We start from the raw sequence: 27,361 nt of genomic DNA on the forward strand, positions 1-27,361 counted from the left end.
GACTTGAAAGGCCAAGTACTACTTTGGTCCACATAGTCTCCACACCTGGCATTAGAGTAGCCTCTCATCTCAATGCTTCCCTGCTGTAGGTTCAAAATCTTCTTGATGGGGTAAGCTAGAGAAGACAATGCCATCCTTTCAAATGCTGACACTGACCAGAGAGCTTCCCCTGCGGGCCTAGGTCTAATCTCTGACTCACTGCCAGATCCATGTACACTGAACTCCCAGTCATCATTATTTTTTATGGAAAAACATGATTTATATAACGCCCTCCCTCTGGAATAATACTCTCTTTGTAGATAAAACAGGGAGTTGCACCCTCTCCTCACCCTTCTTGGCTATGCCTTAATAGTAATGAGGGAGTGTTCACAGGAGCCCTGAATAAACCCATCAGGGTTAGATTATGGCCCTGAGGGCCGGTTGCTTCCCCCAAACAGTGGACAGCCTCCAGTTTCAGGAACAGGACTGTTGTGGGTAGGTGATATGGCCCAAATACTGATAGCAAAGCTGGCGTGGACCAGAAAATAACACCTGTGATCATCCTAAAAGCTAATTCTGCCTTCATTAGGAAATAAAGATGCATTCTTTCTCAGGCTTCTCTTGGAAAGTTGATCCTCCCTGCTTTTCTTCTCTGTTCCATGCCATGAATTTCACACTAGTAGTCCTCCCCCATCCAGGGTCCAGCCAGCCTCTTTCTTGATAGGGTAGAAGAATCTCCCTGGCGTTCCTCTTTAACTGCATTGCAGACCCTTAGCCTGTGTATCTGCCATATAGCTCCATTCTGCTCTCATTTGCTCAATGATGGTGATTTTTTTCCTGCCTTTCTTTTCTCCAAGCTTTCCAATACTGCTTTAAAGCCCCAACAGCCCTTTTCTCTTCTGCTTCCTGGTGCCTCTGCCCTCCCCACCCCTACCCTTGGTAAGACACCCTGGCAGAGAAACGGGTAGGTGGAGAATACTCCAGAAAGCTTACCCTCTTAGTAAGGGACCAAGGCTTCTTTGGTAGATGTGTACTATCCCAGCCCTTCAGCTTGTGCACCAACAGCATCTTTCCTTTCTTCCTGCTCACCACAAGGAAAGATAATCTATTCCTAGACACAATGCCTCAGGCCACTATAGAGCTGGATTAGGGAACAGAGCACAGGGCAGTGTCTTCTAGGAAGAAAAGTACAACCTAGCTTTCCCACAGTGCTCAGGCTCATAGATGGTGCAATCCTGCTGTCCCTGACCACTGGATAATCACCTCTCCTCTCTGGAATAGCTCAGTAGGCCTTTTCTCTCCCTTTAGGCGTGGATGGGATTCAGGAATAAACGTGGTGATGAGGGCTAGGCAGTTGGCCTATCCCCTTAAATATATCATGAAATAACTACCAATTATATAGCATTACTACGTGATGTCAGGCACTGTAATAAGTGTGATTTTATATCTATAATTTCAATTTTCACAGTAGCCTATGAAGTAGTAAGATAAATTCTAACATTATGTCCATTTTACAGATGAAGAAACAGTATTTGTCCAAAGTCACACATCTAGTTAAGTGATAGAGCTAGGATTCAACCCAGGAAGACTGGCTCCAGGTCTATACTTAAAAGTGCTCTGCTATATTGCTTTGCAGATATGTATGTTCCACTGATCTGTTCCTGGAGCCTTTATCCCTACTCCAAGAAGCAGTTTACTTCATTTTAATTTAAAGAAAAGACAAAACAACCTTAATCTACTGCCCAAACCATTCTTCCCTCTGAGGGGAAGGGTACTTTCTGAATGGATGGAGACCGAGAGAGGTGCTTTGAGACAAAGGCTGCCTTACAGTTTAGCTGAGGCAGGGTTTAGAAATGGCATGAACAGTGCCTGTATTAGCTGATGGCATAGAGCACTGAGTGCTAGCAGAGGAGATAAAATCAGACATATGTTTGGCTATATATTCTCTCTCTCTCTCTCTCTCTCTCTCTCTCTCTCCCTCCCTCCCTCCCTCTCTCCTTTCTTCCTCTCCCCCCCCCCCCCCTTTTCTCTTTCCTATTCTCTAATTTTAAGTCCCTGCTGCATTGCTGCAACAAAATGCGGAAGCATTAATTATGCACTCCGGCCCCCTGAGGTAGTGGCCCACTCAGCCCTCTCCCAGTCTATTCCATCTCCACTGAAGGAAGCCAGAGCTCTACTACTGATGGCCATGGACTCTGGACCTCTTTGTTATGTTGTTCCACCTAGTACCCAGGAAGTTGCTAACCTCAGTACATGTTAAACAGCCATGATAAAGCTAATATCTCTAGGCCTTAGAAACTAGCCTATCTACTCTACCTTCACTGAAAATAGGATGCAGCATTACACTGAAGAAAAGGCCCTGGAGCAGATGATGGGAGTAGCAACACAGCATGGCATTTAAAGAGCTAGGGCTGGGGTGGATACAATGGAGGAGAGGAGTTAAGGAGCCTGCCAAGAGTCTGATTGCCGAGCCAAATGGAAACCACTCCCCTATGGAGATCTTAACCTGATGGGTGCTTTAAAACCTCTGTCAGTCCTCTACTCTGCAAAGTTCCAGGGCAGGGAGAAGGCCAAGCCACCTTTTCCACTGTGAACACACCACCTTATCTACTTCACTCTTTCCCTGGCAGCGGCTACCCTCTGTGGGCTCCTGTAATTTCTGTTTGCCCCTGAACCTGAGAATCAGGAAGCTGTTTCATGCAGTTCTGAGAATCTAGCTCCTTAGTGAGCACAGAGTTGTCTTGGGCCAGCTGTCAGGCCCCTGTGGTCAGAATTCTGGTCAGGCCTTGAGGACAGTAGAGCCAGTTCTGAAAGAGATCGAGCAGCTCTAAGAGGAAGGAGAACACAGAGGTATCTGTAAGAAGGTCCCATTTTCACTGCATATTGGACAGGAAAGAAATGTGTTCTTGCTAGCCAGTAAGGGCCCAAGTGAGAGCACATTTTGGCTTGGGAGTCAAAAGAGCTGGGTTTCAGTCCCACCTCTTCCACTAACTAGCACTGTGACCTTGGATATATCTTTCAGTTTCTCTGGGGTTTGGTTTCCTTGACTGTAACATGTGAAGGGATTAGACAAAATGATTTCTCATGGCCTTTAGAAAAATCTATAATGAATATTCTCTAACAGCTTATCATCAGCAGTAGAGTCTTTTCTTCTAACATGTTGCTAAAACTTAGCCCCTGAAGAGCTACCAACCCATGTTCCATTCTCAGGTAACAAACACTACAGTTGGACCAAGCTCTCGGATGAGTCGCTAACACAGCTGCTCTTTCAGTGCTTGTGGGACTGCTCTGAAGAGTTGTCCCAAGTACCTGCTGCTCTAAAAGCTGAAGTGGTGCTTAGGTCGAGGAGTAGGCCCAGTGAGGAAAGGAACTGCCTACCGCCTTCCAGGAACCATAAGCTTAGCGCCCCCCCCCCCCCCCCCCCAACTCCTTTGAGTTTTTTCTGAAAAGCACTTCTTCCTCAGATTTCAAGTCCTACATTTGCTCCACCCCCACGACAAATGCATTTGTTCTTAGCGCTCTTCCCCAGGAATGTTTCAGGCCCATTTTCTTACCTCTCCAAGCAGACCTTTGTTGGGCCACAGACCCTTTGTTATTCCAGAGATACTGTAATTCCCTGACCACCCAAATAGCTGTCAAAAAGGAGGGGTGTTAGGAAATTCCTGAAGCAGCAACTTCCACAATTGCCTCTGAAACTGTTCTAAACAGCCTAGTTGTGCTTTGTGGCACAAGGGGGCCATTTCTTGCTTTTTCACCTGGGCCTAGCCAGGTCCCGCCTTTTACTCTGCCGCAGTTTTCTCTCCTTATTGGAGGTGGGGAGCCTAGAAATGTGAGTGGCAGTTTCTGTGTGCCCAGCCATATATGCTTCCACAAAACCTGATTCCCAGAAATGGTGTCTATACACCCAAGAGGATTAAGAATTGGCCCTTTCTTAGGCATTTCTAAGCCAACTGCTGCAAAGTGCTGCCTGCCTCTCTCCCTGTTCTGTGCCAGAGATATCACACCCACTCAGTCCCGATTCCCTGCATTAGTATAAATACTAGCGCTGAAGAGACGCAGGGTCCCGGCTCACGCAGCCTCCCTGGACGTCATTCCTCGGTAAGCATCAGGAGACAGACACCCACCACCACAATACATGTTTGACTATTTAATGCCCAGAACCAAAGCAACGCTGCCTGTGGGAAATTCAAGCCAAACAACATCATTGCAGACCTCTTCAATCCGGGTCCCCCGGGGTCCCCAGGGTCGAACTGGTGCTGCCTGAGCAGCTTCTGCTGAGGTGGCGTTTACCTTTTGGCCGGGTCCCAACAGCTGGAGCTGACCCATTTCCCCTGCCTTCCCAGGGCATGAAGAATGGGGTTCTACCCCCGACAAAGCCAGGGACTAACACACTTAGCTCATGGAAGGTGCACTAGAATTGGGGCGCTTTTATTTAAGCTAAGGAAAGGTTGTTGACAGCTTTAGCATTCTCCCATACTTTAAAAAATGTTAACATTGTTTTCTCCTCCCACCTTACCTCTCCCCTCCTCCCCTTCCCTTTTTTTTCTTTAAATAGAAATAACTTGTCAATGCTCGTAAGAATTTATAGGTTCAGGGTCTTACTCAAGTTAACCCTTTGGGAACATTGAATTAAAAATTGAACAATATTTATTAAAATACAAAAATACACTTTTCTCACATTACAATCAGTGTTCTGTTGTTGGCATTCCCCCCCACCCACCCCACCCCCTTTCAAATCCGAACCCTTTATTTCCTTTTTAAAGCTAAAATAATAAATGAAAGAAATTACAGCATCAAATGGACCAGAATAACAGAGATCTCTGCCTTCCCCACACATGCCCACCCTTTATCCCCACCTCCTCCTGAGGTCAGCCTGGGAGAGGGAAGCCTTCCCCCCCTTGTGCTGCATCCAACAGGACTCCATGCAGAACTTACTTTTGTGTACATGTGTATCACTTGTTTTTCCTGTGGATTTCACATCTTTTTGTGAAAGGCTTCATTTTACTTTAAATGAGCCTGTGTCCTTGTTCTCTCTCCTTTTTCTTCTCTACTTGTGTTCTGCCCCCACCCTATCACGACAACTAGTTGACATCAGCTGTAATAACCCCTAATGAATCAGCATTTAGAATAGTCACCAAATCACAAGCATGAGAAAAGCTTCCACTCCCCCAAGCTCCCCACTCCCAGCCTCCTCCCTCTCCACCTTAAAACAAAACCATTTTCAAAAATCATAAAATGCCATCATTGTCTGCAATCATGTGTCAGATACTGGGAACAACAGGTGGACATGGCACAATGCTAATTTATGGCCTCCTGTGAATACGTTCTCTCTGCTTCTGCTCTCCCTTCCCACCCCCTCTGTTGCCGCACCCACTTCAGGGGCCTCCTCCTTCTCATGGGAAACCCTGAATAGACACTTGCCTTGAACAGATTGGGTTAAGCCCAACTGCAGGAATCTGGTGCAGTGTGGAAGCATTGGACTGAGAGCTGCGCCAGCTCCCTTCCTTCTCTGCTCCTTTCTGAAGCCTCTATCGGGCAGGGCACACGTGTGTCCCAGTGCACAAACCAAGGAGACTTACCCACATGGACAGACATAAAGACTCAGCCCCTTTAAGGATTCATTTGAATTTGTGTGGTTTTCCTGTTTAAAATACATTTACAGATCTATCTTCCCCTTGGCCTTTGAAGAAAAAAAAAAGTATTGCCTCTCAATATTTTAGCACAGTACAAATTCTTGGTGCCTTTTTGTATTTTTTAAATAAGATAAATCTGCAAAGACAGCTCTCAGTTTAAGAAAGGTGTCTATAAGAAATGGATATTCCTGTATCATTTGAAGCATCTTCTAAAAAATGACAGACTCAGTCTACCTCCCCACCCTTCAGCAGCCCACACCCTACCTTTAGGGATGTTGGTTGATGTCTGACTTTGTTTTAGCTTAGCACTTTCAACCTTATACCAGAAAGCCCTTCTGGCAGCATAGCAAGTTGACTTGTGGCTTCTACCCCCCCACGACATTCCCAAGAACCCCACTCCCTGTTTAAATAGAACTTACAAGTTAGAAAATAGTTTTGTTTTGATTTTTTTGTTTTTAAATTTTAATATAATCTGTTTCTTTTACCAGCCCATAGATTTAATATATAAGCATATACAAGAAAAAGTCTCTCCCCACTCTGTACAAAAGTTGCTGTCTTTTTGTGTGTGTGCATTCTATTGCATTTTATAAGTTTGGGGGGAGAGGGGAGTCATATTTGAGTTTCCTGTACCTTGTCCTTGGTATGGGTCTGAATTATATAAGGTTCAGAGATAGTGGTGACTGTGGGGTGCAGAGAGTTCCCCAGGCTGTTTTCTGTCCAGTGGGCCCCATGTGCTGGTTTGTAGGTGTTGTAGTTAATATGGTCATGAATTGTGGGCAGCACGACTGCCCCCTCACCTGATACACCGGATGGAGCTGCTGTTGCCGCTGAGGACGCCGCTGCTGGGATGTCTTCATCCACTTGGATAATCTCAACTGTTCGGGCGGCCGTGACTGTACTCCTCTGCTGGTGCCGCTTACGAAGTTTATAGAAGACAATCAACATGGCGGCAGCTAGCAGAGTCACTGCCACGAAGCAGCCAATGATGATCTTGGTGGTCTTCATGACTTCATCCAGGCTGGTCTGCATCTTGTCGTTGGTGTCCGTCGCGGGCACTGCCACCTGCTTGGGCACACGGGTGGTCTGAATGAGCACCGTGGTCGAGGTGGTGTATGCCGGCTGGTAACCAGTGGACGTGGTGGGAACAAGCTTGTATTTACGTGTTGTATCCTCAGGTGATATCTCAGTGGTCTCCACGGTGACCGTGGTGAAGAAGCTATAGTTGGAGGTGTTGAGCTCGGCCGTGCTCACATTGAGGTAGGCCGAGGCATTGGAGTTGCCTGCCACATTGGTCACCATGCATGTGTACACCCCCGTGTCTGAGAGTAGCACGTGGGAAAAGTTCAAGGTGCCATCGTTGAGGACAGAGATCCGGGGGTGGCGTGAGGCATGGCTAAGCACTGTTCCATTGGGCAGCAACCACTTCACAGAGGACATAGGGGGAGTCCGACACTTCAGTTCCGCCATCCGACCCTCGGAGATATTGAGGTCCCGAGGTGCATCCATGATAAAGGGGGCAGAACACTGAAAGGAGGCCTGGTCCACCTCCACCAGGTAGCGGCCTCGCATGTGCAAGGGAGCATGACAGCGGCCACAGCAGGTAGAATTGGTGGGTATATACTCCCGAAGCCACCATGCTAGCCACAGAATGTCACAATCACAGTTCCAAGGATTGTGGTGCAGGTGCAACTCCACCAGATACCTCAGTGGAGTGAAGAGGTCATGGGGCAGAGAAGAGAGGTTATTGTGGGCCAAGTTGAGTTCCACAAGTGAGGCCAGCCCATCAAAAGCATTCCGCTCAATCAAGCTGACCTGTGAGTTCATGACCCAGAGCTTCTTGAGGGAGCTTAGGCCATGGAAGGAGCCAGGCCTGATCGCAGGGAAGTGGTTCCCTGACATCTCCAGCTCCTCCAGCCCGACCAGGGGGGTGAGATTGGGCATATCTTTAATGTTACACATGCCCAAGTTCAGGTACTTGAGGTTGAACAGCCCCTCAAAAGCCCCCTCAGAGATGTACTCCAGCTTCTTGAGCTCCCCCAAGTCCAGGCGCATGAGGGAGGGCACACGGTTGAAGGCATAAGAGGGGATGCTTTCTATGGGGTTGTTTCGCAGCCAGAGCTCCCGCAACTTGGACAGGTACTCGAAGGCCCCGCTGGGGATGACGGTCAGCCAGTTGTCGAACAGCTCCAGGGTGTTGAGGCTGGCCAGGCCATTGAAGGCCCCCACCTCAATCTGTCGGATGGAGTTCCTGCCCAGCTGCAGGACCTCCAGGTGGTGGAGATGTCGGAAGGTGTCGGCCTGGATCATCTGGATATTGTTTTCCATGAGGTTGAGGTACCGGGTGTTGGAGGGAATTCCCTGCGGGACCTCGGAGAGACCCCTGCGGGTGCACACCACCTTGCTGAACTGGTTACTGCACGAGCAGACAGAAGGGCAGTTCTGGGGCCCAGCGGAGGCGGCAGCAGCGATGGCTGCACACAGAATCCACACTTGCGCTGTGAGGTAGGCGACCGGGAGCAGGACGGCATTCCAGGTGTGGTGCACAGTTACCTGCCACAAGAGCTTCATGGTGTGGCACGTTCATAATTCACCATCGCCTGGGATTTTGGCTCGGAAAGGAGAACCAGCCCTACCCCGGCTTAAGTGAGCTAGGAGCGCCTCTTTCCATCTGGAGAAGGAGGTGGGGAGGGGCGATTAGAGAGACGGAGCGGATCGGCCAGAAATATCATGCCAAACTCAAGAGCGGCCCCTCCGCTGCCAGCCCCCCTCAAAGCCAGCCCTCGCCAAACTGAGACTTTGTCGCCCGCTGCAGCCATCCCCACCCAGTCATCCGCTGTCACCTACCTCGGAAGGAAGGCAGGGAGGAACTGGCGTGGTGTCCTTAATCGGTCTCCCCGAGAGCCGGCCGCCTCGTTCCCATTCTTACTTCTTAGTTGTAATTAACAAAGGGGGGAAGGAGAGGGGGCGGGAGGGTGGAGGGGGCGAGGGGAGGGGGAGACAAAATGGCTTCTAGTAATCCCGGAGCCGGCTACGCCGGAGCCGCGGAGTTGAGGCGCCGGGGAGAGCGGAGGCCCGGCGGGCTATGCAGGTGCATGCTCCCCCCTCAGCCGGAGGAGCGGCGCCACCGCGCTTCCCGGCTTTGTCCTTGGACCCTGGCACCGGCTCGCACCCGCCACGGGGGAAGCCGCTTCATCGCCGGGTGAGCCTCCGGCGCCCCCCGCCCGCTCCCGGGCAGCCCCGGCGGGAGGAGGGGGCGCCCAGCCTCGGGCCGCTCCGCCGCAGCGCTGCCCGCTCTCCCGGGGCGGCCGCTCCGGCGGCGGCTGGTGCAGTCGTTAGCTCGCGGGGCGGCGAGAGTTAAGAGGCGGCGTCGCGGCTCCGGTGCCCTCCCCAGACACACACCCCCTTCTCGCCTCGCCTCTCACGGGTTAAAGAGACACCGCCGGCGCTGACTCCCGTCCGCCGGCTGCTGCGCGGGGAGCGGTCATCCGTCCAGCCCCGCGGGGACCGAGTCCGAGGGCTGGAGAGGCGCGGGCGCCGGGGCACCGCAGGCCCCTTCGGGGAGTCCGGGGGCGAGCGCGGGTCCGGCACCGGCCGCAGCGCCGGGCAGCGCGTCACGGCCCGCCGCAGCCGGGCCCCGGGCGCGCCTCCGGCCCTGGCTTCGTGCGGAGCGAACGAGTTCGGGGCTGCGACTCCCGGCGCCTTTAGCAGCTGCGCTGCCCGCGAACTGCGGCGGCGGCGTGAGCAGCGGGGGTCGCGGCTGCGGGAAACGCTCCGAAGCCCGGGGACATGCTCTCCGCTCGCTAGTGGCGGCGGCGGCGGGGCCCCTGCGCTCGGCGCGCACCGTGTCCTGGCGCCGGGCTCGCGGTGTTGCAGGCGGCAGCCGCGCAGACCGCTCTCTCATCCTTTTGTCCTTCAGTCGGAACGTGAATGTACTGCTGACGCATCCTGTTCTGGGGAAGATGAGCGTGATGCAGCGCTCCGGAGTCGGAGCAGCCTCCCCGCCGCCGCCGCCCTCGAGGGGTTAACCCGGCGCCTTCCAGCGCCGCCGCGCAGCCCGCTCAGCCTCCGTCCCACTTCCTCCTCCTCCCTCTCTCCTTCCCTCCTTCCTCCCCTGCTTCCTCCCCGCTCTCCCCCGCCGCCACCCCTCCCCGGACCGCTTCCTCCGCCCCCTCTGGACGAGGAGAGCGCCGGGCGAGCGGTGTGAGCGTCTAGTGAGCCGCGCGCGAGTCGCGGGCGTTCGCAGCTATTTTGGTCTGGTCGGTCGCGGGGAGCCCGAGCCGCCGCGTGGCTGTTGATAGGCTGGAGCGGGGCTGCTGCGGGAGAGACCGCCCCGCCCCCGCCCCGCACACCGGCACCGGACACCCCCCGGCACCGGGTGAGGTGGGCTCAGGGGCCGGGGACCCGGAGCGCGGCGGCCCGCGGTGGGGCTGCTGCTTGGTCAGCCTCCCGCCGGGACCGCGTCATCCTCACCCCCGCCGACTGCTGACGCCCCTGGCCGCGCGGCTCCAGCCGCGTACGCAGAGTTGGGAGCTGCACCATGGGGACGCGGGGGCGGCTGCGGGGGTGGGGGTGCAGGAGACCGGCAGCCTGAGCGGCTGCACCCCGGCGTCTCCGTCCTGCCCCTCCCTTGCAGATTTCCTCACCCCTCCTCGGCTTTAACTGGGGCTCTAAACGATAGTTAGAAAGGGGTTGCGGGGAGGCAAACAGTGGAGGGGAAGACCAAGAGCGGGGAGCCGGGGAATGACAACCTGGGACAGCTCTGAGGCTGGCAGAAAGGATCGAGGTGAAAACTCCCAGAACCCAGGGCACAATCAGTTCATTCATGGAGCCGCAGCTTCTCACTCTTCCCAGCCCTGTGAGCCCCTTTACCCTCCCTGCCCTAGAGGATTGGGGAGGAGGGGGGCGTCTAAACCTGCCCCATGAGCTTCCCCAGCGCCTCTTCCTTGCCGGGACTTCCTGAAGAGAATTCTGCAGCAAGTTGCAGTGAGAGGAGACCCTGGGGCACTAGACAGACCATTGTAGCCGTTTTCCAACCCAAAAAAGCTAACCCCTTTCTTTTGCCTAGATAGGGTGGGGCTAAGCCATTGGAAGCCAGTCTGGTAGAATTTGGCTTGGGTTTCACATTGCTTTTTCTCAAGGGCTGGCTCTAGACCCCTCCCCCCAACACCGCCTCACCTCGGCAAGCTTGCTTGTCAATCACCTGCACGTGGGCTATTGGCTTAAGAATGGGGAAGTCCTACATTTCTCAGCTCTACATGGTATCTCAGTATGGTTTGCTGCCAGTAACCTGAGCCTCATCCTTATATATGCTAGGGATCCTTAAAGTCCTGGCAAGTTGGATTCCCCATTACTTACCAAGACGTCTTTATTACGCATTTGCAGTCGATACCTTACTAGGGTCACATAGTAAGCGGTGGAGCCAGGATTTGCTCTCTGGCAGAGCTCAGGTGTCTAGGAAGTGATTCCCCAGAGTTGTCTCCCTGTTGTTGAGAACTCAGGTTTCATCCATCCACTGTAACAGGCATTTACTGGGATGTTTCATGTTCTCCACGGTGCCAGGGAGGGGTGTGTTTTTGCTTACTCTTCACTTACCAGTGAAGTAACTGCCATAGTTGTCTCCATTTACAGATGAAAGTACTGGGCTCAGGCAGGCAAATAACATGCTTAAGATCATACACCCGAAAAGCAACAGAGTCAAGCATTTCAATTCAGCCTTCAAATCCTGAGCCCAGTGTTTTCATCACTATAACAAACATGTCCAACGTGTCTACTCTGCATAGAGTAAATAGTGGAGGTAAAATTGTAGGAAAGACTTAAAAAGTTCAGTGAGGAGAAATAGAATGAAGAGTGGGAGAGGAGGGAATGAGAGAATAGATCTTTTATTTAACTTGTTTCTTTCACAATAACTGATCAAGAAAAAGAATGAGAGAAATGGAAGTAAGCCTAACCCTGATAGTCATAGTTAGATCCATCTGGGCTCTTTAAAAGCAGCAGGACACTACCATCCTATAGACCCAGGAAATGTAAACCTAGCTCAACGGGTCTGTGGAGGAGAATCAGAAACTTGCTGCTTAGGGGTTCCTCTCCTTGTCACAGCTGGCATCAAGCTGGTAGAGTGCCAGAGGGTACCCTGGCCAGGATCCAGGTAGCACGCTGGAGTATGGCTACCTCACCCTCCTCAGGCAAAAGAGGGTCTCCGCCTGGGCTGGTCTCCTGCCAGTGTAGGCAAACTCAGGCTCCATCTGTTCAGCTCCGGGCCCAGCAAGTGAAAGGTTCTGCCCCATAACTGTGTAGGTGGATGGAAGGGTGGGCTACCTTGGATCAAACCAGTACTTAGTAATCAGATTGTCTCCCGGTAAATATTTGTAACTAATGGATGAAAGTGAATAAATGTACCCAAGCTCTGTGCAACCCATGGAGTTCTAGATGGGGCTGCTTTGTCCTCGGGCTTGTCAACGAGACTGAGAGAGCATCACAGAAGCTACGAACTAGACCGAGGAGGCTGCGGGGCCATGGCAGCACACAGCCCTCCTGAACTTAAAGTGGCTGTAACCCCAGCATCATCTAGCCATTGCCTGTTGTCCTCAGCCCCTGGTTCTGACTACTTCCTTGATTTGAAGTGTTGGCACCAAGGAATAAAAAAGAAGAAAAAGGCTTAAATTAAGATGAAGAGACAGAAAAAATGCTGGGTTGAGAATGTTTTCTGGTTTCACACAGAGATTGCTGTGATAAAGACGGAGAACTGAAGAAGGCAGCCAGTGATTGGGCAAAGCCTGCATCAGTATCTTGGTAGCAGCACTAAGACTGAGATACCCGAGTTCTAGTCCCCTTTCTGCCACAGATTAGACATGTGAGAAATCTTAAAATAGCTCTAAACCATAGTTTCTTAATTTATAAAATTAAAGAAATGGACTAAAACGTTCCTCCAGTTCTCAGGGGCTGTGATTTCTACGCCTTCTCAGATACATAGCCCTGTAAAGAAGGTTGATCCTTTGGGATTGTAGCCAAGTCTTGGAAATGAGCCATGAAGTTGGGAAGACACCGCTTCCTTTAGTTTAATCTAGCCATCCACAGTGCCAACGCAGATCTGTGTTTTCCCAGCTACTAAGAAGGCTTATAGATCACAAAGTGTTAAAGCTGAAAGGGACCTTGGAGATCATCTGAACTTAACCTCTCATTTTACAAATGGCATTAATGAAAATCAGTCCTAGTGACTTACCTTAAGCCACATGACTAATTAATATCAGAGTCTGTCCTTCTGAGCTCAGCCCCTGAGTCAAGATGACAATGTATGGCTAATTGGCATTTAAACCTGGGCTTGGAAAATATCCCCAAATGCCTGTCTCGTGTGGACTTGTATGCAGGTGCTGTCCTTATACTTTGCTGGACTAGGATAAAGATGGGTCTTTGTAGCCAGTCTGCCATTCCAAGTGACTTCAGACCCATAATAAGAAATGGAAGAAAAGTTCAGCCGGGGACGGACTCAAAGAGGATTGCCTGGCCAGCCTGATAATTGGGCTTTTCGTAAAGCCCAGAGCTAGACCACTCCCAACCTTGACATGCAGCCCTGAGGCACTATCCTGAGCAGCCACTAGATGTCCATAATGTCTCACAGGGTTTGCTCCGTGTGCCATCTTGGGCAGGGTACTATCTTGCCTCCAATAAGCTTTGAGGCCCCTTAAGGTAGACCCACCAGTGACAGGAAGATCACATTTTTCTTGAAACTTCAGTTCCTGTTTGCTGGACTGCCAAACCTTTTCCATTTTATACTCTGTGCTGCCATTTTAGTTAAGAACGAGAAAAGAGCAAAATAGAAAAGGGACCTTGGGAAACAGGAAGAAAGATAGTATGGGAATGGCTCTCCACAAAGGTAAGGAAAGATATCAATTGATTGGTGGATTGATGACAAAGCAGAATAAGAAGTGGTCTGTGTGGAAATAGTCACCTCCTCTCTTATCCAAGGCAGTGAACACATCGAGGGTGTGTATGTGTGTTTGCATCTTCCTCATATATGAATACCCCTCCAAGGTCACCTTCTTTAAGGTTATTTTTCTTGCCTGTGATCCCAAAGTGAGGCTCTGTGGCTGTGCCATTACTACCCACAGAGTCACTAAGGGAATGGATTTTCTTCCTTGAACCTGATGATTCAAGGCCACACAACTGTTCTAGAAGTATTCACTCTTATGAGTGCCCTCAGAATCCACTGTTCTTTTCCCCTAAGGACTCTACTTTGTAAGGAAGGCAGAAGAAGCAGACAGAAAATCACTCTCCCTACAGGTCCCATCCAGAGAGTAATTTAAAAACCTCGGCAAAGAAAAGACAAGATGCTTAATGAGAATGGCAAAGAGCTGTAGACTGAAAGGGCTTCTCCCTCTTCTCTGAAGCTAGTTTCCTGGGGCTTAACAATCTTTGTGGGCTGCCAGGCCTGACTGGAGAGAGAAATCTCCCAATCCCCCCACTGCCTCCTCTTTTGGGGTAGACAGTTTGGTGCCAGTTCTAGCCACAGTCACCTGTACGGTCACACGGACCTTGCAAATGTTCCCCTCTGCAGGAGCTTGGCCCATTACAGGCCCTTGTGGTTTATCCTTCTCTATGATTGCTTTTTTTATAGCAATAACAATGGTAATGTTAAAGCAGTACTTACTGGGGAGTTGGTAGCTACTTGGAAAGTGTCCTTACACATATTTGCTCCTCATGACAGCTCTGTGAGGTAGATACAGTTAAGTTCCCCATTTTGCACATGAACTGAAGAAACTTTCTCAGGACCCCAGAACTAGTGACTATTAATTTCTTGAGGCTGTTGTAACAGATTATCACATGTTTGGTGGCTGTAACCTGGCAAGGTCACACTCTCTCCACGGGCCCTAGGGGAGAATTGTTCCTTGCCTCTTGCCTCCTCCAGTTTTTGGTGGCTGTCATCATTCCTAGACTTATGGCCACTTCAATCTCTGCCTCCGTGGTCATTTGACTTTTCTTCTGTCCTTTCCTCTTTGTGACTTATAAGGACACTTGTCATTAGATTTAGGGCCCACCTGGATATTCCAGGATGATGTCATCACAAGATCCTTAATGACATCTGCAGAGACCCTTTTCCCAAGGGTCTTTGGGATTAGGATGTGGATATATCTTTTGCTCATTCAGCTCGCTGCAGTGACAAAGCCCGTTTTCAATCTCAAATCTGTCTAGTGCCCAAATTCTAAACTGCTATGATGCTGTGATGTGCCACTTAAGAAGGAGAGGAAGGGAAGGGTACATCTGACAACCAGCAGGTGACTCCACATCCTTGTGCTTGTTGAGGAGTGGAGGAGCCAGGTGTGAGCTGTATGGTCACAGGGTCTTCCCAGTGGGAAGGGATGGTATCCCTCAGTCAGCGCAGCCTTAGGAAACATCACATGAGCCAAGAGAAGGGGGCAGGCTGACCAGACAAACTCTATTAATCTGCCTCCTATTACTTTATTTTTGCTTCTCTTGATTCCTTTTCTTGATGTATAATTTTCTAACTATTCCTTTACATGGCCTCTAGATTTTATCCCAAAGATCTTGGGACATGTAAGCATTTACCAGTAATACCACTAGAGGTACCTTTGGCATTGCTGCAAAATTTGGCTCAACTGTAACTGAGTCAGAAATGTTGAGCTTCGTGCTTATTGGAGATTAATAGAGACCTCAAGATCAGAGCCTAGAAGATGCAGAGAGTAATGAGTAAGAATGCTTTTTTTAAGTATTTCCAACATAAATATAAATCTGTTCTTTAATCGTGGGTCCATATATACAATGTGTGTATAAATTTATTCATTTGATTGGGTTTGGGGAAGCCCAAATATTTTTTTTCCCCAAACAGGGTGGGGAGAGAATGCCGGTGGGCATTATACCATAGTGGCGTATGCAAAGTATTCTGGAGTCAGAGAAACTTGGGTCAAATCCTGGTTCTGCCTCTTGGATACTGTGCATGTAAGTTACTTTAAGCTTCAGATTCATGTGTAAAGTGGGATTAATTGTATTATTGGACTAGAAGTGATGAAAACCACAATCTTAACAAGTAGTAACAGTGGTAGTAGCTATTACTGTCTAATATGGAAACTAGTATAGAAAGGAAATATTTTATACCAAGTCAATTATTGAGAGAATCCATTTTTTCCTTACTATTTTTTCTCTGGACTGATCTGCTCTTGATATTATGCCTAACTTAGACCTTTCAATTCTTCATTCAAGAATCAGGGTGTTTTTTTGTTGTTGTTGTTTGTATTTAAAAATTAATTTTGAGATAATTTTAGACTTTTAGATAGTTCTAAAATAGTTCTCATGTACCTTTCACCCAGCTTCCCCTTATGTTAACATCTTATATAACCACAGAACATTTATTAAAAACTAAGAAATTAACCTATTCAAGACATTTATTTTTTACTCTTGCCCTCTCCAGTCTATTCCTCACAGCCACCAAAGTGACCTTTGTGACATTATGTCAGGTGATGTTATTGGTTTGCTTAAAATGCTCCATTATCTTCCCTTCATAATTCAAATAATAGCAGAATTGCTTACCATGAACCACAGGCCCTAAGCCATCATGCCTTTCTTGTACATGTATGTCCTCATATTTTGTCATCACCCTTTTTATTCCCTGCACCTCAACTATACTGCGCTTTTTTCCCTTACAATACTTTCAAGCTGGTTCACCGCATTAGGGCCTTTGCTCTCCCCTCTACCTGGAATGTCCTTCCCCCACATCTTCAGGTACTGGGCTCCTTCTAGAGCAGGTCTCTGGAGAGAGATTTTTCATGACTACCCTCTCTAAAGCAGTCCCACTAGTCAGTCACATCACCAGCTTTGTTTTCTCACTGTATTTACTGTTACCTGTGTTTATGTATTGTACACTCCCAGGAGAGCAGAGCCCTTCCCATCTTGTGTCCCTATTGGTATGTCGCTAGCGCTAGCCCTACTCTTTAAATCTATAAAGACAGGTTAAAAATTACCAACTTCTGCCCAACTGGCATGGCTCAGTGGTTGAACGTCAACCTATGAAATAGCAAGTCAGGGTTCGATTCCTGGTCTGGACACATGCCCGGGTTGCGGGCTCCATTGCCAGTAGGGGGCGTGCAGGAGGCAGCCAATCAATGATTCTCATCATTGATGTTTCTGTCTCTCTTCCTTCCTCTCTGAAATCAATAAAAATATATATTTTTAAAAGTTACCAGCTTTTAAAATAAATCTTTATTGTTGAAAGTATTACATGTCTCCCTTCTTCCCCCATTGACCCCTTCTAGCATGCCCCCTACCCCAGACCAGCTTTTTTTTTTTTTTTTTTTAATGCTGGGAAATTAGAAAGGATCCTAGTGGCCTTTAGGTTTCTGTAGTCCTCAGTTTTTAGAATTGCTAGCCCCTTGCTGACAGATTTATGAGAGTTTTATGGAGATATCATAAAGGCTCACATGTTCTTAGCAGTTGTGGATGTGAAGAGTGAGGAGAGTGAGTATAGGTGTGCATGTGCCTGTCATTTTCAAATTTGCTAAAGTTCATTTTCTCCAAAGGGAGTGGAGGCTATTGAGCCTGAAATAGGGAGCACCAGGACAGTAAGATCAAGTGCTCTGAAAGTGGCTGTGCCAACGCTTTTTGCTAATTAAACACTGTTAGGACAATCACCACTAGCAGCAGTAAAGGGCGCCCCATTACCTCGCTTTATGGAGAGCTGGGTAAATTTAAAGGCAGCTATAAATATCCCACTGAGTGCCTGAGCTATAGCACAGTCCGGCTGGGCAATGAGAGGAATCAGAGCTTCTGTCCATGGTCCTCTTCTCTGTTAGCTGTCAGTTTCCAAAATTTTCATGATTAAAGAACAAACAATTCCATCAACGAATTCTTAATTGAAAACATTCAGGGAGAGCCAAAACAAACAGCTGTGTGGAGAGTCCGGTCACCTGGGTCCTTCTCCAGCTTTGTCATTGACCTGCTTTCCCTTTTACCTTGAGGAAGATGTTTCTTCAGTTTATGACTCCATTTTTCTCAGCCATGGGTGTGTCACAGCGTATTTTTAAAAATAGTCATAGGGCTGTTCTGGAAATATTCTAGGGCCCCTTACTGAGCAACTCACTGCTTCAGAGAAAAACTTACAGTTTGGAAAGTGTGAACAAGATGGGAACCTACTTTTCATCCTTACCCTAGGGAATCTCTGAATGAATTTAAGACATATATTCAGCTTGGAACTTTTTCCATGTTTTTAATCTGCTCAGTTGTCTTGAAACCTGTTGTGTTCTTTTCTGCGGTTTCTCCTTGCATCTCTTCTGTGGCCTCCAAGCCACTAATCCCCTCGAGTGGTGCCATGTTGTCACTGCCTACTCACCACCAGCCTTCTTGATCTGTTGTTCGGTCTCTCTGTGGATCAGCCTGTGCTGCCAGCTTCAGCAGTGACTAGAGTTTTCCTAGTTCCAGTTGGTGTGGCCTCAGTTCACCATTCAGTACTGGCCTAGGACTGTGAATTCATTTGTCTCCGCTAAGGAATTTCATAGGGAGAATTGGAGGACCCAGAATGGAAATGTGGGCTTGAATTTTGTCTTGTAGTTGCATCCTCACCCCACTCATCCGTGAGCCAAAGGACAGACTCTACCCTTAGAAGTGGAGGGGAGTGCAGCATTGGGAATAGCAGGAGGCCAGCCGGGAGCTCCATCGCTGGCTTCCCCATGAGTCATCTAACCATCAATGGGTAGGTTGGCTGACACCCAGGTTCCTGGATGCTGCGTTCCTTTTTCATTATGATATGAGCCTCTTCAGGAGTTAGATGTACCCGGCCTCCAGCCCTGCTCTTGCTCCTGTTTTTAGATGTGACTTTCTCTATCAGAAAAGAATTAGAATTCTCCAATTTCTTGGTTTTCAGATTCAGATTCATTCATTCATATTCATTCTCTCTCTCTCTCTCTCTCTCTCTCTCTCTCTCTCTCTCTCTCTCTCTCTTCTCTCTCTCTCAGTTCTGGATTTGGCCAGAACTGCTCGGTAAATATTTGTTTTTACACAAGGAGAGTGTGGCTGCTTTGAACTTCATTCTCCTTTACCCCAGAACACCACCTCCCTGTCCATGAATCCCCATCTCATTTTTTGCCTCCCTACCAGACAGGAATGCTAAGAGTCCGTTCTAGGGAACCTGTTGGTCTACTCTAAACTACTTCTCTGAGGGACACCAGACTGAACTCTCTCTGCTTCTGGTGAGGGGTGCTGAAGCCCCAGCTTTTGTGGGGCTACCAGCTGCAAATCTGGGTGTCTCCCACCATGATGCCTGGACACTGGCAGCTGCGCAGAGGAGCCCTCATTCTCTATCACTTTCTTGGTGACTGGAGCCAGTTTGTGTAACAGCCAGGAGGCTGCTTGATTTGTATTCCGTGCACAAGCCCTGAAAAAAAAAAAGTCTGAGGAGCCCTGCCAGCCAATAACTCTGAAAGGATTCTTTATGTGAGTGAGCAGGCTGTGGGCTGGACAAGGGCTGTCCCCCCACCCCCCGCCCCCTCAGCTGGCCTCTCTGGCCCAGCAACTTGGTGGTGTTTTGGAACTGGCACGGAGCCCTTGGGGATCCCTACCCAGGAGGAGAACATCTTTGGATCCCAGGCACAGAGAGCAACTTCAGCTCCATTCTTCCTGCCCTGGCTTCTGGCAGTCTGTCTCCAAATGCCGGTCCATGGGGTCTCTTCAGAAAAGGTGTGTGTATGCATGTGAGACGGTAGGTGAAAAAGAGAGAGATGAACATGGACAAACCAACCCACCAACCAACACATAGGGCATTCTAAGTCTCTCTAGCGGAAACCTCGGAGAGAAAGATGTAGCCTGTGTTTAACACTCCGAGGACAGTCCGTCTCACAGCCAGCAGGACTGTTCACCTGAGCCTTGTCGATTTCCTAACCAATGAAAGCTGTCTTTTGCCCCTATTGTCTGCAGAGGGACAGAAATAAGACTCCCTGGTCCTGCACTTCAGGTAGCTGCAGCATAAAATTCCTTATCAAATTGAAACCAAGAGGAGCTCACACTGTGATAGGCACCAGGACCACTTCCGCCCTTCACGACCATCAGCAGCCCTGCCCCATTTTCAGTGCCGCTTAAGGAGTTGGCTCCCTGCCAGCTCCTGGCTGCGTCTGTCTCTTTAAGAATGTTATTTATTATTAATTAATGAGTTTTCTAAACACATAACCTTGACTCTCTTGCTTAAGTGAACGAGACCATTCTCATAAATACTATTTTCTAGGAAGGAATTAAGTAGGTGTTGAAGAATGTTCTGAAGCCTCTCCTGAGCCTAGAGGGCAGTAGCACTGGCAGGCGAGGAAGGCGGTGGGTTTTAGTCTTTGGCCCCAAACGTCACCCTGTGAGGCTGCATCTCTTTGTGAGAGCAGCCGAGAGGAGAGGTTGGCTGAATTTTGTCTTAATGTGGCCCATGTTCTTGGAGGTGACACCTGTCCCCATATCTCAGCACTATTGGGTTTCTTCTACCAGCTTCACCTCTGCCAGGGTTAAAACCTCCTCTGTCTCTCATTGGCTCTAATTGTTTTGGGTATATTAATGTCCAACTCTTTGAACAAAAATATGTTCAAAACATATGGTTGCCCATATTTAATCCATTATAAATAATATACCTGTACTAAACATTGCAATACTTTCTGAAGAGTATTCATTCAATAGGACAGTGTATACAGACAAATACTTCCCTCCACCCCCATTTTATTTTAGAGCCATCTAGGAAGGACTATGGGCTTAGGAGAGACTGTGTCTGGGGCCGAAAGCTAGCAGAGTGGGGTCTCCTGCATTGGCCTGTATTCAGCTTTTCCTAAGGAGCATTTATTTGGTCTCCAAAAGGAACAGAGTTGTTGCTCTACTCAGGGATTCACCCCAGACTCGGTGCTGTCCACCTACAGACACTTGGCGGAGAAGAAAGCCTGGGGAAATATTTCCCTTTGGCTAGAGGAAAGCTTTTCCCAGACCCGCCTCCCCTCTCCAGTGCCCACTGCCACCCTTGGGTCAGTGCACCTGTGGTTTGCATGGGATTCACCTCTCAATTCAGTGCGGTCAAGGAGCTTTGCAGCCCTGATGGGTAGCATGGGATTTTTTCCACAAGGGACAGGCAGGCTCGTGAAGAAAATGGCTTTGTAGACAAATGCAGTCCTGCTTGTTCCATAGAGACCTTTGTCCCCTGGAGGTCAGATGAGCAGAAACTTTGAAACCAGTGGCTTGAAAGCTGGTCACCAATGAATTTTTTACATGTGTCCTGTGCATCCAACATGCTTATTTTAAAAATTCTTCCTTCCCTCACCTGACTGAAAGCATTCATTGTTTTCCCACAATGGGATAATAAAAAGAATGTTTAGAATAAAGAAAGAGACTTGTCTTCTCCTTCTCCCTTCCCCACCTTTATTCCTCCTCTCACGCTTACCCCCAAAACTTAAAAGTTTAAGAGAACCTTTTTCTTAGTTATCTTTATTGATAGATATTACAGATGTCCCCCATTACCCCCTCATTGCCCTCCTCCATCTGGCTCCCACCGCCCCCTCCCAGGCCTTCACCACACTATTGTCTGACAAGAGAACCTTTGAGAAGGAATTTGAAATGGCTTTGCTGTCATCCTCAGAAGTATGAATAACACTTTCCTGTTCAGTCCTTTCCTTTTCCATGTAGTTCATACAGATTGGAAGGAATGTGTCTCTTTTTGTATTGATGGATCTCATTCAGTCATTGTGTGCATTTGTCTCTGTGGCCTGCTAATGCCATTTGAGTTTCTAAAATCCTTATTTAGCAAATCTGCTTGTGTCCTGGGTTTAGCCTCCACTTCCAGGACTAGTAGAGATTATAATTATAGGGTCTCTGATCTTCTCAAAGTTTTCTATCAGATTTATGTCTATGAATTGAGAAATTTGCACATTGATAGAATGGAAACTAGAAGCACATGTGGGCTAATGGGGGAAAGAAAATGGATCTCTTATAAAGAATTGGGGTTGTATCAGCACTGATAGATCTGTTTGTGTATTTTTTTTTTTTAAAGCATAAAAAAATCTTTTCCCAGAAACCTCTCACCAGACTTCCTCTTACATTATCACCCAGATTTGGAAGATACTCCCTTATGGGACTAGGAAAGAGAACTCTCCTATCCCACTCCAATGATTGGCTGATACCAGGGATTCATAGGGTCCTTGAATTGGGAGGAGAAAAAAATTACATCTTTATTTTTATTACTCTCTAACTCAATTTTAGCGTTCCCTTTGAATATGAATGTAAGCAACAAATCATAGTAAACCTAGTATATCTAAGACTTTATCACCAAGAGAAATCACAAACATTTTCACATTGCATCATAATAGTTGTAGGAATTCCAAAATATTGTTTACTCTTATCATTGTTGTGAAATTGTAGTTGTTAGACCTACTGCTACATCTTGGTTTTTAGCATGTTAATAAAGAAACACATATATTAACTGTTTCCTTATTTGAATGGTGTATTATTTTATCTTTATTGTTGAAGGTATTACAGATGTCTCCCTTTTTTCTCCCCATTGACTCCCTCCACCCTGCTCCTGCCGCCCCCCCCCCCAGCTGATTTGGGTGGGTTTTTAAAAATATTTTAACAATGTTTCAGTATAATTGATTTCTTTTGCAATCTTATGCATTTTAATTTATATATTAAAAAATATATAGTATGTACATATATTAAATTACCTTTTAAACCTGAAAGTAATATTGTATGTCTGTATTATTGACATACATAATTAACATACAACAAGATAATTTATGTCAGTTATGCCTCGGTAATAATATATATGTATTATTCTGTGAAGGGGGTCCATAGGTTCCTCTTGATTGCCAGAGAGTCATGGCACAAAAAATAACTTAGCCCAGCCCTGACTGGTTTGGCTCAGTGGACAGAGCGTTGGCCTGCGGACTGAAGGGTCCTGGGTTCGATTCCGGTTAGGGGCATGTACCTTGGTTGCGGTCACATCCCCAGTGGGAGGTGTGCAGGAGGCAGCTGATCGATGTTTCTCTCTCATTGATGTTTCTAACTCTCTATCCCTCTACCTTCCTCTCTGTGAAAAATCAATAAAATATATATAAAAATAAAAATAACTTAGCCCAGTGAGCATTTTCCTGAGTCACATACAGATATCACCAGCAAATATGATGGAGACCTGCCAGCAGGGAGAAGGGGAAGTAATGACTATTGCCTGGGCAACGATGGGCCTTTCTATAGTGAATGCCGATAGGCTCAGACAGCCTAACTGCCACCAAGTGGTTCCTTCACTGCTATTGCCAACTTCATGTAATTTCCAGCCATGTCTCCCAAACTTCAGGTATTCTATACCATCTATGTGCTGCTGCCAAATCCAAGTACCCTCTCTACTATACTTTCTAATTTTTTTTCTTTAAATTACTCTGTTTTTTTCTGAAATAAATTATTTCAAAAGAAACTTATAAAAATGGAAATGGCCTGGCCAGCGTGGCTCAATGGTTGAGCATCGACCTATGAACCAGTAGGTCACAGTTCGATTCCCTGTCAGGGCACATGCTCGGCTTGCAGGCTTGGTCCTCAGTATGGGACATGCAGGAGGCAGCCAATCAGTGATTCCCTCTCATTATTGATGTTTCTATCTGTCGTTCCCTCTCCCTCGTCCTCCCTCTCTGAAATCAATAGAAATATATTTAAAAAAATAAAAATGGAAATGTATCATGTACCATAAATGAAAGGAAACCTTAAAAATAACTATGGAGAATACAGAATAGTGTTCAGAAATTCTGGCTAAATCTTATATGCCTGCAAGGCTCTGAGTCTGAGGTCTGCCCTTTTTTGTTAAAGAAATGGTAAAGAGCCTGGCCAGTGTTGTTCAGTGGTTGAGGGTCGACCTATGAGCCAGGAGGTCATGGTTCGAGGCACATGCCTGGGTTTCTGGTTGCGGGCACAGTGCCAGTGGAGGGGGTGCAGTAAGCAGCCAATCAGTGATTCTCATCATTGATATTTCTACCTCTTCCTCTCCCTTCCCCTCTCTGAAATCAATTTTTTTAAAAAAACATATTAAAGGAAATGGTAAAGACATCAGCGGTAAACCTAGACTTTCTCCTTAACTTAATCAGAGGAGCTGAAAATAGTTGAAAGGGAATAACTCGGTTGTGGTTGTCATTTTGTGCTCCATCATTGACACACCTAAAATAATTCAGTCCCTTGGGGGAAGAGGTTTATGATAGACTCCTCATCTTACAGACCCCACCGACAAAGGAAATTAGGTTAAGTCTAACTTGTTTTTTGTGAACATGTATCATCTTATAACAATCACTTGCTTTCTGAAAGCTCATGAACTATATTTCAACAGCTGATTCTGGGATTTGGTCCAGGACAGACAACTTTCTTACCTTGTGGTTCATGGAATTCACTGTCTTTTCTTTGTTCTGTTCTTTCTAAAGGTCAGACCAGCATTTGCCTGTCTCTGTTCTAACAGCATCTCTTCTGTCCTCTGTGATCCAGCAATAATTCATTAATTGATGTGGCTTGATGTTACTCAGTGGGACTTTACGGGGGAAAGCACCAATCTAGAAAACCTCATGGCAGAAGAGGCAGCCCCTTTTGGCTCAGCCTCAAAGCTCAAAAAGAGGCAAAGTAGATGAGTCAAGACCCTAAAGATCAGATGACAGGGAACCTAACCAGAGCAGTTTGGGCCCTGGTCCTTCAGGGGAGAAAAATGCAGGAGGGGATGGAACTGAGGGTGCAATTTCAGGATTGCACTCGGGAGGCTGGAGAGCTAGAAGAAGCTCAGAAATCGATGCCATCCCCTACCTAGAGATAAGAAAACACCAAAGAAGTTAAGTGGCTTCTCTTAAAATTACCTTGGCATAAAGTAGCGGTAGAGCTAAGATTAGAACCCAGGCCTGCCCCCCGCCCTGAGCTATTTCCACTCACCTTAACTCACTCTAAAAATACATTCATTCACCTACAGCTTAAAACCGGGCTGGGGTCACTCCCCTGCCACCTGCTCTTTTGCTCTTCTTTCCCTTTCCTCGCTTGTCATCATTTCCCCTTCTCCCTTGTCTCTCTTCTCTCACTTTTCCTCGCCAAGGCCCTGAGGGCGGAGCAAAAGGAATGATCCCTCTCCTCTCATTCTTGGGGTTTTTTAGGGCTCGTATGGAAGCTGTGGGAAAGGATGTTCTTTGGGGAATGTCAGATCTTTGTGCCCCGTGGACCTCTCCTTTATCCAGTGCTGCTGCATACGGGCATCCTTTATGTCAGGGGAGCCAAGAAGGAACCCCAAGAGCATTTGAGGGGAATGCTTCTCCTTTCTCCCCTCTCTCCTGCCTCCTCCCATAAAGATTCTAGTTGCCAGTGTGGGGGCTCTGAGGTCTGTCCGTCTCTTCCTTCCTGTTCATTTCTGGGCCTCACGGAACACAAGAGGCAGAAGTTCAGGGTGGGGAGGGTGAGACCAGAGCAGTGATTTCCGGGCCCTGAATTAGGATTAGCAGTGATTTTTGTTAATATGGTTTTGTTTTTATTGATTTTAGAGGGAGAGGAAGGGAGAGAGAAACATCCACTTGCCATTCCACTTATTTATGCATTCTTTGGTTGATTCTTGTATGTGCCCCGACCGAAGATGGAACTCACAACCTTACTTATTGGGACAGTGCTCTAACAGACCAAGCTACCTGGCCAGGGCTGATATTTTTTTTTTTTTTTTTTTTTTTTTAACTGAGGAGACCCTGTTGAGAAAGACAGGCTGACAGTTGCTGACTACGCTTTTGGAGAATCTCTCCTGGAGCTGTTAGTTGTGTGCATGTTACATGTTGAGTGAGCCTTGTGAGCATGTTTGTACGTGAGTGTGTACCGCAATCTCCTAGCAGGCCTCATGCATAATGCTCCTAATGTTTTGAAACAGCGAATGTTATTGTCTTTAAGTTAAGTGCTTCAATTAGCACTGCTTGGGATGAACTAGGCAGTGGTCGGCAAACTGCGGCTCGCGAGCCACATGTGGCTCTTTGGCCCCTTGAGTGTGGCTCTTCCACAAAATACCAACTTCTGCACATGGGCCACGAAGTTTCAATCGCACTGTATGTGCGCGCCCGCACATGGTATTTTGTGGAAGAGCCACACTCAAGGGGCCAAAGAGCCACATGTGGCTCGCAAGCCACAGTTTGCTGACCACTGAACTAGGGAAACATGCCTGTTTGGGAACCGCCTTGGGTGGGAGGGAGGGAAAGAATGTGTTGCCACTGAAAACAGCTTCCAGGGGCGGCCTGGCCACTGCATGGAGGGAGCTGCCGGGACCAGTTTTTATTTGGGGGGCGAGAAAGCAGAAGCGATTAGGATGTGCGCAATATATAGCGATGCAGAATGTATGTGTATCAGTTCCCCGAGTAAAATATTAGTCACTCCGCTGTGTAACACCTTACCCCACTCTATTGCACTTCGGGTTGGTAGGCAGAATGCTCTCTGGTTGACAGTTCCTTCTTGCAGCTGTTGACATGAGTATTTGTATGTCTGTCAGAGAAAGAACCTTCTCTATCAGAGAAAGGACCTTCAGGGAAGGTTAGCTGGGTTGCAAAGCCTTTCAGAGTTCCTTCTAAGCAGCCTTAGATATGTTGGACCTGTAGTCATTCTTGGAGTAGTTGTGGGGCCAGAACCTTTACCTCAGAGAGTCTGCCTCCTTCCCAGTCCTGCTCTTCACCCCTTTTTCTTTGTCACCCTTACAGGAGCAAAACCAGCATCATTTCAATGCCCAGATTGTTTCTTTCTTCCCTTTCCATCCAGGTCTGAGTTTCACAATAATGTGGAGGGCACCATGATTGATCTCTCTCTCTCTGCTAAGTCCCCCAGAAGGTTTTCTCTTTCTACTCTGTATAAAAGGAACCAGGCCTGGCTGCTCTGTGCTTCTCTCTCCCAGCCCTCACTCTTTCTTTTTCTTTTTTTTTTAAAATATATTTTATTGGTTTATTAACAGGGAGGAAGGGAGAGGGATAGAGAGTTAGAAACATCAATGAGAGAGAAACATTGATCAGCTGCTTCTGGCACAACCCCAACTGGGGATGTGCCCGCAACCAAGGCACATGCCCCTGACCAGAATCGAACCTGAGACCCTTCAGTCCGCAGACTGACGCTCTATCCACTGGGCCAACCTGGTCAGGGCGCAGCTGTCACTCTTTCTATGTGAGAGGCCCCTCCTCTCACATTGCTGGTTTCCCATACTCTCTCCGTTCTCCAAGGCCTGCCAAGGAGGACAGTTTGCTCTTTAGGTGCCATCCTGATACAGGGCCTGCCAGTTCCGCTCTTCCTTCCCTTACTCCACCATAGTTGTAACCACCCACCACCTCTAGACTCAGATAAGACCAGAAGACTTGAGGAGCCTAGAGTCTTAATGACAGTTCAGTGCAGCGGAATGGTGTGATGCTTAGCAGTGTGGACTTAGGAATCAGAAACCCACTTTTGAATTCTGGACCTGGCACTTACTGGCTGCATGGCCTTAAACCTTAGGCACTTAACTCTTTAAACCTCAGTTTCCTCATCCATAAAATGGGGATGATTCTCGTAAGTAGAGTCATGGGAGAAATGTCGCCAGAGAGCCCATTATAGGAAGGAGTATAATGGTGGAGCCAGGAGAACAGTCGCTCTCTGAAAGTGATGTGAATGTAAAAGAGATTCTGAGCTGATGCCTCAGGTTCATCAAATGAAAGCTTGACTCGGCCAGGAACACACATGGGTAAGGTTTCCCAGAAGTCACTGTACAAGAAGAACTGATCTCAGGGACACCTTGTATCCCAGGC

At 47.9% G+C, this 27,361-nt stretch overlaps 2 protein-coding genes across 2 annotated transcripts in view; one reads left to right on the plus strand and one right to left on the minus strand.

The window, feature by feature from the left end:
- The window catches only part of SND1 (staphylococcal nuclease and tudor domain containing 1), a 447,431-nt gene that overhangs the window by 377,433 nt on the left and 42,637 nt on the right, over positions 1-27,361 (plus strand). The window lies entirely within an intron of this gene.
- Positions 4,710-9,065, minus strand: LRRC4 (leucine rich repeat containing 4). The gene is made up of 2 exons (XM_070423846.1): positions 8,457-9,065; positions 4,710-8,280 (listed from the first exon to the last, which is right to left on the minus strand). The coding sequence occupies exon 2, from the start codon at positions 8,178-8,180 to the stop codon at positions 6,222-6,224; it is 1,959 nt and encodes a 652-aa protein (XP_070279947.1). The 5' UTR covers positions 8,181-8,280; positions 8,457-9,065; the 3' UTR covers positions 4,710-6,221.

Source organism: Myotis yumanensis, unplaced genomic scaffold (genome assembly GCF_028538775.1).
Source record: "Myotis yumanensis isolate MYYU_CA2020_CCGP unplaced genomic scaffold, mMyoYum1.0.hap1 SCAF_9, whole genome shotgun sequence".
Lineage (NCBI taxonomy): Eukaryota > Metazoa > Chordata > Mammalia > Chiroptera > Vespertilionidae > Myotis > Myotis yumanensis.